The 12,991-nt window shown below is 39.2% G+C and overlaps 1 protein-coding gene across 9 annotated transcripts in view; it reads left to right on the top strand.

The window, feature by feature from the left end:
• Window positions 1-12,991, top strand: part of SLC6A6 (solute carrier family 6 member 6) — a 60,102-nt gene that overhangs the window by 22,815 nt on the left and 24,296 nt on the right. For all 9 annotated transcript variants that reach the window (XM_081852846.1, XM_081852841.1, XM_081852842.1 and 6 more), the window contains 4 exons: window positions 4,805-5,044; window positions 5,700-5,834; window positions 9,049-9,283; window positions 11,510-11,642. In XM_081852846.1, the coding sequence (XP_081708972.1) occupies window positions 4,816-5,044; window positions 5,700-5,834; window positions 9,049-9,283; window positions 11,510-11,642 (732 nt within the window). In that variant the 5' untranslated portion in view covers window positions 4,805-4,815. The remainder of the gene's footprint in view (window positions 1-4,804; window positions 5,045-5,699; window positions 5,835-9,048; window positions 9,284-11,509; window positions 11,643-12,991) is intronic.

Genomic DNA, 12,991 nt, shown 5'->3' on the forward strand with positions numbered 1-12,991 from the left:
AAAGTTCTGGACAATTGCTCTGAATTTGATGAACAGACTTGGATACTCACCAGTAAAACAACAACAGGATTTGGCCTGGATATTCCCCCCCCCTCCACCCAGTTTTTGTTTTGGAAGGAACTTGCCTTTGGCTGCACTCAGACTTGCTTCTATAAATGGTGGCTTTGGCTCTCTTCATTGTTCAGCCATCTTAAGTGTTTTTGGCCAAGCCCTTGTTTTCTGAAAGGAAAGCAGACATGTGTCTCCTAGAAGCTGGCATGTTCTTTAGAAGTAGAATTGCCCATTTTATTCTCCATGAATTTGAGTTATATTTAAACATAGAGTTTCTGTCTTTGAATTACTTTGTTTCCTATTAGCTGATATTGAAATAATAGCTCTGGTTTCCAGCATGCAAAATGCCTTCCAGCTTCATATCAGCTTGTTGATTATTATCTCTTAAAAGGCATTGTAGTTTAATACAGTGGAATAAAATCACAGGAAATTAAAAACAAATCCTATTAATGTTCAGGACAATGCCTTTCATTAAACACACACAGTTTTCTTGGAATTTTCCTTAACTGTGCAGTGCCTTCAACCACCTCCTTTTCATCTTCTCTTGGCATTTCCTGTAATTGGCAATAGTCAGGAGACCATGGGTGGGCCATAGGGTTAAGTCTGAGATATGAGCACAATAAAGGGTAGCATTTTAAGAAGTTTGTTTATGTCATAAGATAGAATTGTGATACTGCTCAGTGTAATTGTTATGGGGGTGATTTGCAAAACAGTTTATGAAAAAAACCAGCCCTCAGATCTTGTCAGTTCAAAGCAGGAATCTGTTTGAAGACTCCTTAGACACTTTAGTTTAGTTACACCAAGAAGTCACACAACTAGCATGAGTTAATTGCAAGCATTGTTCTATTTGTGCTGTGATGCCCGAAAGCACTTGATGCTTGTTGAAGTGAACTTATTCTGGCCAGTCTCACCATATTTTTTCAGTCCAAACAAATGTTCCCTGTTAATTCAAGAAGTAAGAACATCCAGTCAATCTGAAAAAGCGCACTTTTAAAATCAAGGACCTGCTAATTTAACCCAGATTCTTACATTGATTCCCCCCCACAAATAGATTTTATTAAAGCTTAGGTTCTGGCATTCATTTTTGATGTGACAAAGTCATTGCAAGGTTTTTAAATTTCTTACCTAGGCAGGGCCTCCACAAACTTAAGTGTGGTCCTCCCAACTAAACCTTCCTCTCCCTTAAAGTCCACTGTATGTTCCAAAAGACTGAAATAGGTGAGGGTTGCCATATTTCAAAGAGTAAAAACCAGCACACCGCAAAATTGTTGACTTAAAAAACACACACTCCCCATTATTATTTTTTACAGAAACACAAAAAAACCACGCAATTTTGTAATTGCCTTTGAAATCCTGGTAATGTCCAGGAAAATCCAGGCGTATGGCAGCCCTAGAAAAGGGTGGTGGATGATAGATCTCGAATACATTTTGGGCTTTGGAGTAGGCAGAGGTAGGCAAGATGTTCAGCAGGCAAGATTAAGGTGGACATTCACATACCTGCCCAAAAGAGAAAATTCCTCACTATAAAAGAGGGCACTGATTCACCTATGCTAATTTATATGGGTAGATGGAAATTTCAGAATAGTGACAGAGCTCAACCTCAGGAGGAAGTGCCACACACTGAACTCTGATTAAGATGAAAGCTATTGTAGGACATATATTTCTTCTACTTGTCGTCTCAGTTATACAAAGCCATGACCTATTACTTTCTATAATATCTCTACTTTAAAGTTGTTCAAAAATTCAAATGTATTGAATAAAGTGAAACTAATCTTTGAAGAGGACCATTGCAAATGAGAGGTTCCAATTTGCTGTTCTCCATATCTACTAGTGTAGCTATAATTATTACATACTTAATTACTGGTTAAGATTCATTGTCTAATATGTCAGCCTGCCAGCTCTTATTCTGTAACATCATAGTTCTCATACTAAAGCAACCCTTTGAAACAAGTTGGCTAGACGTGTTAATTGACAATCTGTTACCTGGCATTCAGTGTTGCATATGGTCTGTTTAGGCACACTTGAAAAGATTAGATTAAAATGGCTCCAATAAACTTATTCCAGATAATAGCATCATGAAAAGCAAATATATTTTCGCTCCAAACCTTATTCAACATTTTTTTATGAGAGTGTCTTATTGTTGGTTGTAAGCAAGGCCTGAGGCAGTAAGGCAAGTTCCATTGTTTCCCTCCAGATATGGTTTAGCTAATCTGCATGGTTTATGAAAAGGTTTTCATCTGCATGGTTACATTGATGTATATCAATCTCAGAATCATGTTCCAGTTGCAGATTTCCTGCCAAACTAATGTCAACCCTAGTTTCAGGTCATTGCCATACAAGCTAAATCTGTTTACAGATCAGAAAGCAGCAAATTAATTCCAGGTTTCCACTGTGATAATATGAACTAAGTTTTTGTGGTGACACTTGCATAAACAAATAAAAACATTGTTGCAGCCTTAAATAAATGAACTTCTTTTCATAAGCCCAATAAAAACTTAGGTGTTTTCACTAATAAAGCACCATGTAAATACAAACAGATCTGCAGTGCAGTCCTATGCACATTTACTCGGAAATAAGTCCTATTGTGTCCAGCATGATCTATTTAGATGGTTTAAGCGTGGGGTATTAATGTCTTCTATCACGAATGTTAAGTTTAAGTGTTTACTAGCTATATCTCTTTCTATCAGTGTTATATTTTAAACTTTCTAGATTTAAATCATTGCCCTCATCCAGCAGTCATCTTCTGCATGTTGGTAGGATTATTTGCATGTGTTGACTCCAATGTAGGATCATCATGCAAGTTTAAAAAATGATGGAAAGTCCATTACGTGCCTTTCCATTCACACAACCCGGTACAGAATAACTCTCTGATTGGAGGAAAAATAAGCCATGTGACACAGATACGAAGACTGGATTGGATTGACTGCCCTTCTAATATATAAGAGCACAAGTATGCAGAAATGAGGACAACCTAGGCAGCCTATGCGTGCCTGGTCTCTGCAATGTATGGAAGTTTACTTTAGCGCTCCAGTGTAAATGGCATACCTCCCACAGCTTCCACATTTGAATCTAATCAAATGTGGCCTGTTTTGAACATGCTCTTTGGATGAAATCTTGTGCGTGTTTATCTTCCATTTTTTAAAATCTAACATATATAACACAAGTGTGTGTGTGCACACGCATGTGCACGTGGATATATGTGTGTGTGTGTGTCATACTTTTTGCAATTTAACAGCTGACAGCAATATTTATAAGCCAGTGTGACCTTCTAGGGTTCACTTTGCCCTGGAGTTTTCATAAAGCAAGCCTTGTCATTGGCTATTTCATTAACTAAAAAGCCATTGCTATGGCAAAGAACATGATTATATTGCGTATCAGGAGTGAATCAGTCCTATTTATTTTGAAATCCAAGTGATATGGCAGTGAAATGAGGCGGGGGTGTATGCTGAAACTGAACTGAACAGAAAGGTTTATTTATGCAGGGGTTTTGTTGTTTAATCAGTACCAAGATATAAAAATAGAAGAAGAAAGAAACTGCTGCTTTAGATCCTTCCGCTCATTAGGATAAATCACTATGTTTAAAGCGGGGGGGCGGGGGATCACTTTTAATAGAAGCTCCATGATAACTCTCTTCGTAAAGCCTTAATATTTCAGCTGATGATGATTCTGGAGAGAAATTACAGGCTTGGAATGGACACTGGGTCAGTGCAAAGAAAAAGTAACGTGGTGACGTAATAGAGGGCAGATTTTCTACAGTGGTCCTCTCCCATTTACTAAGCTGATGTAAACATAAAGTCAGAGTGCGATCTGCTAGTTGCCTAAACAGGAGTTAAGCCTGTTGGTAATCTCTTCACAACTGTAGGTAAAGAGTACTTCAAAATCTGGGGTTGCACACCAGAAATGGCAAGGACGTTCAAGAGAATGCCCAGTGGCTGGGTGTGTGCTTGGCATCTCCAATGCAGAATACACTGCTCTTTTCTTCCTTGCTTCTTTCCTTCCTTCTTCCCTCCCTCCCTCCCTCCTTAACACCTTCACTATTTCGCCATTCATCCCCAGGGTACACACCTCTGCCCTCTCCCTAGAAACTCTACCTGTCTTCTTAATTTTGTTATGCACACATTACCTATTCTGCACTCTTATACCTTAATCCACAGCCACTTTCCAAAGGAGCTTTAGGAAGAAGCCTGACAAGTGCTTGAGCCCCCCAGTCTGAAGGGTGGCTCTGAGAGGGAAAGGGAACAAAAGCATAGCAGTGGCAGTTCGCCTGTTTTTACAGGCTTGGCTCAGGTGGACTTTCACATCTCTTCTGTGCAAAAAAAGGATCCATTTTACTTCCTGCTGGCCTGAAAAGGTGTCGCAATACATGGCAATGCTGCTTTTGTTTTTAATACTCTGAGTAACAAAGATGCTTCCGCCTCTTCTCTAACACAAAGTATCTTACTAACACTGTCATTAGTATCCAAGGATTGTTTTTCCAGACTGCTCAGGAACCAGGAATGCTAAACTTCTATTGTGAAAAGACTATTAATAGGTGTCAATGCGAAAGAGGCACAGGTGTATTTTAAACTCATTTGTGGGGTCAAGACAGGAATAACTGTCAGCTGCATCTTTCCTCTGCATATACTGGCTTGAAAAAGTGGGTGAATTTGAAGGAAACTTTTTGTTTGCCAAGATGATTTGTAAGCACAGGTACCTATCTGTCTTCCAAGTAACGTGGGTTATAAAACCTATATTGTAATTTCCTTCCTTTTAGAAAGCAAAAACATGGCAACAAAGGAGAAACTGCAGTGTCTGAAAGATTTCCACAAGGACATTCTCAAACCTTCCCCTGGCAAGAGCCCTGGAACACGCCCTGAGGATGAGGCAGAGGGGAAGCCACCACAGCGTGAAAAGTGGGCCAGCAAGATTGACTTTCTGTTGTCTGTGGCTGGAGGATTTATTGGATTAGGCAATGTTTGGCGATTTCCGTATCTCTGCTACAAAAATGGCGGAGGTGAGTATTGTTGTCGCTTCCATAATGGTTTGGGATGTGGATAGCAGCTCCCTTTCATGTGAATGGGTGTGTGGGGAAGCAGGGCTGCTCTGAAGATGAATGAGATCAAGATTTAAAAATAACCGAAAGTGCTATTGGACTAATAGCTACTTCTCAGCTTTTTTTTTCTTTTTTCTTTTTTTGGAAAAGGGGAAATTTGATTCATATTAGTGAAAGCCAGTCACATATTTCCGGTATGCATTTCACTGCATTTAATTTGCTTTTAAAAAAACTCTTACAACTGTTACATGCAGTACACTTTGTAAACAGTAGGTCATTAAATTCTGAGACATTGTAAAACAAGAAAACAATTGCCTTGAGATTTTACCTAATCTTCCAGTATGCAATGAAATGAAACCATTCTGTTGCACATTTTCTTTCCTATTGTTCCCCATTTCTTAATCTGAAAATAACAGGGCATTTGTGTAACATATTTAAAGTCTGATTATTAATCTCTGCTCTTAAGTGGCAATTTCAGAACATGCTAACAAGGGCATGGGCCATAGTGATGCTTCATAGTGATACTTATATACCACCATCAGCTGCTACTCCATAAAGAAAAAAAATCATTGAGTCATAGAATCTTCCTAATCTTCCTTCTGTGTTTTCTCTACAGGTGCATTTCTCATACCTTATTTCATTTTTCTGTTTGGGGGAGGTCTTCCTGTGTTTTTCCTGGAGGTGGCACTAGGACAGTATACCTCCGAAGGAGGAATTACATGCTGGGAAAAGATCTGCCCTATCTTCACCGGTTAGTTATCTGCCTAATTCATTATAGATATATATATGTACATGCACACATCTAAGTTAGTTCCCAAAATTCTGTGACATTCTTCCTTCACCTTGCAGCTATGCAAAGGAAAGGGTGAGACTATGCAGAGGCATGGCTGCCTGTGACTGGGCAGGAAACAGGTTTTATCCTTAACTTTGCTGGTGACTCTGATTTTATTTAATTCCTATGCTTTTAGTTTTTTCCCATCCAGCTGAATGGTTGTCACACACCTCTCTGGGGAAAAGTTAAACAGTACTGGACTTGGAGACATTTTTGCACTGAGGCCAACACCTGCTTGCCATACCTGGCAGGAATTCCACAGCAGGATGCAAGGCCCAGCTTGAGAATGACCTACTATGCCAGAGTGTCCAAAACAGTGAGGATTTGAAGCTGCCTCTGTGGGCAGTTCCCTCTGACATCTCCTCCACATCCACAGTGTTGCCTTCTGAGGAGGAGAAGGAGATAGACCCTGAAAAAGGGGGCAGTGAAGTACTAAAACTTTAGTCACAGAAGTACAAAAAGCTTTTTCTCCCACCTCCCCTCCAGCTCTGAGCTATTGGAGGTGGTCTTGTTCCTGCCCTCCCTTCCACCTCCCAAGTTTAGAACTGGAAGGCAGAGCAAATTTCCCCCTGACCTTGTATTGTGTTTGAAACATAACTTTAGCTTGGCAGGGGTGGATCCTGATGTGAACAAAATTTTGGTTGGCCTCTGCTAATGCAACTTTTCTATTTAAAAAATATAAGAGCAGTATTGAAATTGATGTGTTCCTGATAGAAGGTTTAGGATTTACTATTATTTCAAATAGTAGATTTCAGAATACATGAAACTCTCTGGAACAACTTCTCTGAGATTTCTGATCTTTAATGACTATGAAATGCTTTACTATGGGTATTTGCATCAGGAGAATGTGGAATGGCTCCCATCGTCCAACAAAGCTCAATATTTAATAAGGAGCTGGTGTGTTCACAGGCCATTAAGTTGTTCCAGGGCAGTTTGGTGTTTTGTAAGGTGATTGCCAGTTTATACCAGTTCTGTGTCTCCCAAAGTACTTACTTAGAAGGAAGTTCCATTGAGATCAATAGGACTTCTTGCCAAGTGTACGGGGCTTGGATTGGAATTTATAGCTAAAGGTTTGTGCCAATTTGCACTTCATTAGCTGTGTGCATGCCATTTGGAGCAGCAAAGGACATGACCTTATCTGCTAGTGACCCTGTGCTTGCAAAGCAAACAGGGCAGTATTTTTTTGTTGTCAAGCATTGATATGCAAGTTAAACATTTATTTTATAAATAGCAGGCATGATACCTTTGGGGGGGGGAAAGATAGATGTGTACATATATTACAAAATTCAGTTTGCTGACCTTCCTTTTGACTTTGTTTTATTTTGCACAAACATGTTGTCTTTCCTTCCCAGAATATTGTTATTACTGTTGCTATAACCAGTGTTTTATGACTGTGACCCTATACATTCTTACGTAAGAGTAAGCCTCACTGAATTCAATGGCATTTATTTCTGAGTAGATATGTATAATATTGCACTGTAAAGTTGGAGTCCTATTCACACTTTTCCTGGGAACAAGCCCTGCTGTACACAGGCAGAACACAGTAGGACTTAATTCTGAGTATACCTTCCTCTAGTTGTGCTATACATTGCAGTCAGAGGTATAAGTAAAAAAACACTGTTTATAACTGCATTGCAGAGAAAGTGCATTTCACTGAATTCTGTTCCATACGTAATGATTGTCACCCTAAGTTAGGCCAACACTTCCATTGTCCACTGTCTGCATTTGACATTGACTCAGGGAGACTCATAAGCAGATCTGGATTGAGAGAACCATCTGTGATTTAGCTTTGGCTCCTGATACTCAGAAATATGTTTAAAGCTTTCATAGTGGCTTCATAATACAAGCCAGGATTTAAAGAACTACTTCAAACTATTTTCTTGGGTGTGCTCTTCCCCAGTGGGAATTTTTTCTTTGAAGAGCAGAACATCTCCCCTCCAATACTTCATCACAAAGTGCTTTTGAAATTCTCCTTTATTTCAAAAGCATATTGGTATGTAGCATGGAGAAACACAAGGCAATTTTTACCTTGTGCACATGGAATAATTATTCTCTTCCAACAAATACCTGCTTTAAATTGGGACTCCTTCCTAGTCTGCATTGGTTTTAGATGTTTTCTTGTTTGTATGCTTGCTGCCCTTGGCTCCTTTGGGAGGCGGGGAGGGAAACTACTATTACTATTGCTGCTGCTACTGCTGCTACTACTACTATTATGAGTAGGTATAGTCCACCAGGACACAAGCCACAGAGCCATAGGTACTGCATCATGTCCTTAGGTTTCCATTTTTATTTAGATAGCCCTTTGGCCCATAACTTGCAATTTTGTTGAGACAAAATGAGGTTTTAGCTAGTTGTTTTTATTTATGCCTTATCTGCTTTTCTTTTCTTTGTATTTTATTGTATTGTTTTTAATTACTGTTAGCTGCTTTGAGTACCATTTGGGGGAAACGTAGACTACAAACCTAACAAGAAATGAATTGTACCTCATTTACATGGCCATTTCCTTCTGCTCAAGTGTTGTAGCTTCAGTGGTTTTGTTGTTATTAAGCAGGGTGTTCCTAAATATTAACAGTGCAATCATATGTATGTCTACTGAGAAGAAAGGCACATTGAATTCAATGAGACTTATTTCCAGGTAAGTGTGTACAACAGGGGTGGGCAACTTGTGGCCCTCCAGATCTTGCTGGACTACATCAGCCCTAAGCATTGGCCAATTTATGATGGGACTGATGAGAGATGATGTTCAAAAGCATTCAGAGGGCCATAGGTTACCCTTCCATGGTCTATATGTTTGCAGTCCAAATGTGATAGCCACTGCTTGCATACCTTTGCAACCTCACAACTGTGTTTTAGGAAGAACTACTACTCCTTACTGAATTCTCTGGAAACATGGGTGCAACTGGTGAAAGAGGGGGAATCCCTTGATACCTTATCTGAGTCTTGAAATTATGCATCTCCGCTTAATGCAGCAGATATATGATGTTGAATTGTTGCCTTTGTAACCCTAGACATAGAGATTCCTAAATTAGTGAATATTACATGTTCACCTGTAATACCAGCAAGCCTTACTTATGTGTGTAATTTCATATGTTCCTTTCTTCTGCTTTCTTTCTTTCTTTTTTTAAAAAATCAGGAATAGGTTATGCTTCCATAGTGATCGTGTCGCTTTTGAATGTGTATTACATCATCATCCTGGCTTGGGGACTGTACTATCTATTCCACTCTTTTACAAGTAAGCTGCCTTGGGCTTTCTGCGACCAAGAGTGGAACACAAAAAACTGCATAGAAGACACTCTCAGGAAGAACAAAACCCTCTGGTTGTCACTGAATACCACTAACTTCACTTCTCCTGTGACAGAGTTTTGGGAGTAAGCAATTTTAATTGTTGCTCTTTGGAGAACTTTATAAGAGACATAGAACATAGAGTAAAACGGTGCCTGACTAAAATTGTAAGGGGAAGTATGGGGTATTACCTACTTCTGTAGGAGTTTTGGGTCATTATTGCAAATTTTTTATTATTACTAATTTTAATTATTGTTGTCTTATGATATTTGGGTATCTTTTAACATCTCTATTTACTGTTCTGGATTCTGCAAGGAGGAAGGCCAGAGTATAAGAATAATAAATGAGTAAGTCAGGTTATAGTCTCAGAGACAATGCACATACCTGATATTCCTGTTTTGATTATGATTATGTGATTTAGCACTATTCAAATAAAGTTTCAAGTTGACTCTGTGAATGATGGCCTTGATTCACCATGCATTTTATACAGATATTTAACTTAATCATTGCACAAGGAATGTCATCTATGTGGGAGGTATTTGTTAACTTATTACACAGAAAGGCCTTAACAAAGAACTTTGCATTTTACATTAATTTTTTAAAATAACTTTTTTATTGGGTTGTTGTTTTTTTGCATCTTCCCTTAATGATAAACATTCAGTAATCTTATAACTACCATATGTTATATGTATTAACAGATTGAGGTCAACTGCATTGCCCTGAGCTAGCTAATAAGTTACATAACTCAGAATAATGTATGTTGCCTTGTAAATATGTAAACCTCTTTATCATGTGTTAATTCACTTGAGTTTGGTACATTCAGAAGACAACAGTCCTACTGTGAATGAAATAATCCTTAGGAGCTGTTACAATGCCTGAATTATGAAGTCAAGTGCTCTTTATTAGGTGGAATGTTTCCTGAAATCTTTATCAGTTGTACTTGCTGAACACTAAACTTCTCAGGCATGGTTGGCTTTATTGAAATGTTCACCTTTGTATGCTAAGTGACATCTTCCTCTTAGCAGTGCTGCTGATTGTGCATTGGAGACCATTATTATATCTTATTTGAGCTAATGGTCTGTGTAAATCTCATGCTTGTTTGAGCAGCAGTCATAGGGGATAAGCAAATCTGGCTTTATTTCCAGAGTCTTACCTCTTGGGATTACATCACATGCTTTGATTTCTTAGTTGTGAAGATTTTATTTCATAGTATATGGTTGCAAACATAATGAAACAGTAAGAAGCAGGGGGCAATTACCAGTAAACAAGAACTTTGATTGTTCCCTGCTACCAACCAAAAGCTTATAAGTGCTTAGGACTCAGCAGGCTTGGTTCATGTGAAATCTCAGGAAGCTGATCACATGCTTCAGACATGCAAATCTAATAAGAGCTGAATAAAACGAAGCAAAATCCGCTTTTGGCTCATGTACACTTGATGCTAGCCATAAATCTAGCAAAATGTTTTTGCTCTTTTCCTTCTTATGAGTGAGATCCTTGGGAACAGCTAGTTTATTATCCCCCATTTCTATTTTAAACAGTTCTTCATCGTAGCTGAAATGGGACACACTTCAGAAGTTACACAACTCCCCTAGTTCTGTGTTTTGTTTACTTATTAAAATGGATGTCTGTGTGATTATAGTGCTGTGATAGAAGCAGGCTGCTATCCTGTTCCCTTACCCCCCCCCCCTTAACTAAATTTATCTAAAATAATGATGATTGATTTGTTTACAATTTAAGGCAATATATAACAAAGTTGGAGAGGTTTGTGTATTTATACCTTCCCTGCACAACAGAAATTACTAGTTATGAATAGAAATACTAAGAAGTTGTAAAGGTGGGTTTGTGGGTTGATTTTTTTATTTTAAAAAATCAATTCTTCTCATTAGTTTTAGAGTAGCCCCATCAGATTCAAAGAGCATGCGCACGTGTACATGGCACCAAACCGGGAAGTGACCAGAAAATGTCACTAAAGGGGCAGAATGGAATACTTTACGTGGGCCCCACCGACATGCTCAGGAGTCCAGCATGTAACCCCTGTGCAAAGCAAGGATTGCCTGTAGACAAATGGATTCAGTTCCAAGTATTCCAGAGTGAACAGAATAGTTTTAACAAGCTGAGGGATAATTATCACTCGCAGCTCTTTGGAAGACTACAAATAGAACAATGGGCCTTTCCCATGTGTCCAGTTAATCTGTTTAGGCAACATGGGAAGTATCATTCTGCTTTTAAAGACTGGTTCTTGTGAAGCAGCTGTTCAGTTTGTTTTATGACACCTTTTGTCTTGTTTCTTTCCTTTTTTTTAATCCTTTAAGGCACAACGTATTGAGCTTGTCTTCAGGAATTGATGAGCCTGGTGTTGTCAAGTGGGACCTGGCACTATGTCTCCTCCTTGTCTGGGTGATATGTTTCTTTTGCATTTGGAAAGGTGTAAAGTCCACTGGGAAAGTAAGTGCTCTCGGCCTCTCCCTTTGCAATTATAACTGCCTTGTTTCTTGGAGCGCTGGTATTGGCAAGTCCAAAAAGAAAATGTTCTCTTTGGATCCAATTTCCTCTCAGTCCCACAGTGCATCTCAAACGGGGGGGGGGGGGGGACTTGAACAAACTTCCAAGCTTGCTTAATCTTTCCCCCACTTTTTGCTCCATAGTTTCCAATAAGAGGGAAAATGAGGTGTTAAAAAGGCCAGAGAAATTCAAAACATTACTCTGCCTTAACTTCTGTTCGATACCAGCAGAGCATAATCTGCCTTTGAATTCCACCCTCTTTACACACATACACTTTAGGTTTATAGCCGAAGTGTTTAAATAGGTTCAGAAGTTAGTTTTATGCAGTGGTTTTGAACACTCTCCACATCATCTTGGGCTTAAAATGATTGAATTGCCTTCTTACTTAGCAAAGGCTAAGTTCCCAATGTTATTTTGAACCTTTCCTAGAATCATAGAATTGTTGAGTTGGAAGGGACCTTGAGGGTCATCTAGTCCAGGGGTCAGCAAACTTTTTCAGCAGGCTGCCAGCCCACTGTCCCTCAGACCTTGTGGGGGGCTGGACTATATTTTTTGGGGGGAAATCCTATGCCCCACAAATAACCCAGAGATGCATTTTAAATAAAAGGACACATTCTACTCATGTAAAAACACACTGATTCCCAGACCATCCGTGGGCCAGATTTGGAAGGCGATTGGGCCTCATCCGGCCCCCGGGCCTTAGTTTGCCTGCCCATGATCTAGTCCAGTGTTTCCCAACCTTGGGCCTCCAGCTGTTTTTGGACTACAACTCCCATCAACCTTAGCTAGCAAGACCAGTGGTCAGGGATGATGGGAATTGTAGTCCGAAAACAGCTGGAGGCCCAAGGTTGGGAAACACTGATCTAGTCTAACCCCTGCAATGTAGGATTCACAACGTGGCTGAAGCCATACCGAGCCCTGCAAATATGCTAGCAGTTTTATTACTGCACCTCAACATATTCATTGTTTATCCAAGGATGGAGGATGCATTTATTTATTACATTGTTTCCTCTGTGAACTCTTTGGCTAGACCCACTCAAAACTTGGAAAAAGTTCAGAAACTCTCATAACATCTGGCTTCTGTTTTTTAGTTGTTTCTCCAAGGTCATAGCTGTTGAACATTCTTAGATATTTTCTTTTTCTTTGAATTGATGAACAGGCCTCTTTGATTTTCCACATTTGTCAACAATGTACTTCTGGAAGATAGTTCCTTGCCCAACGATAATAATTAGATAGCAGTCAAGTCTCCCTTCATTTTAAACATTTTTAAAAAGAAAAAAGTACATAAATTT

This window comes from Podarcis erhardii (assembly GCF_964252035.2).
Source record: "Podarcis erhardii genome assembly, chromosome: 2".
Taxonomy (NCBI): Eukaryota; Metazoa; Chordata; class Lepidosauria; order Squamata; family Lacertidae; genus Podarcis; species Podarcis erhardii.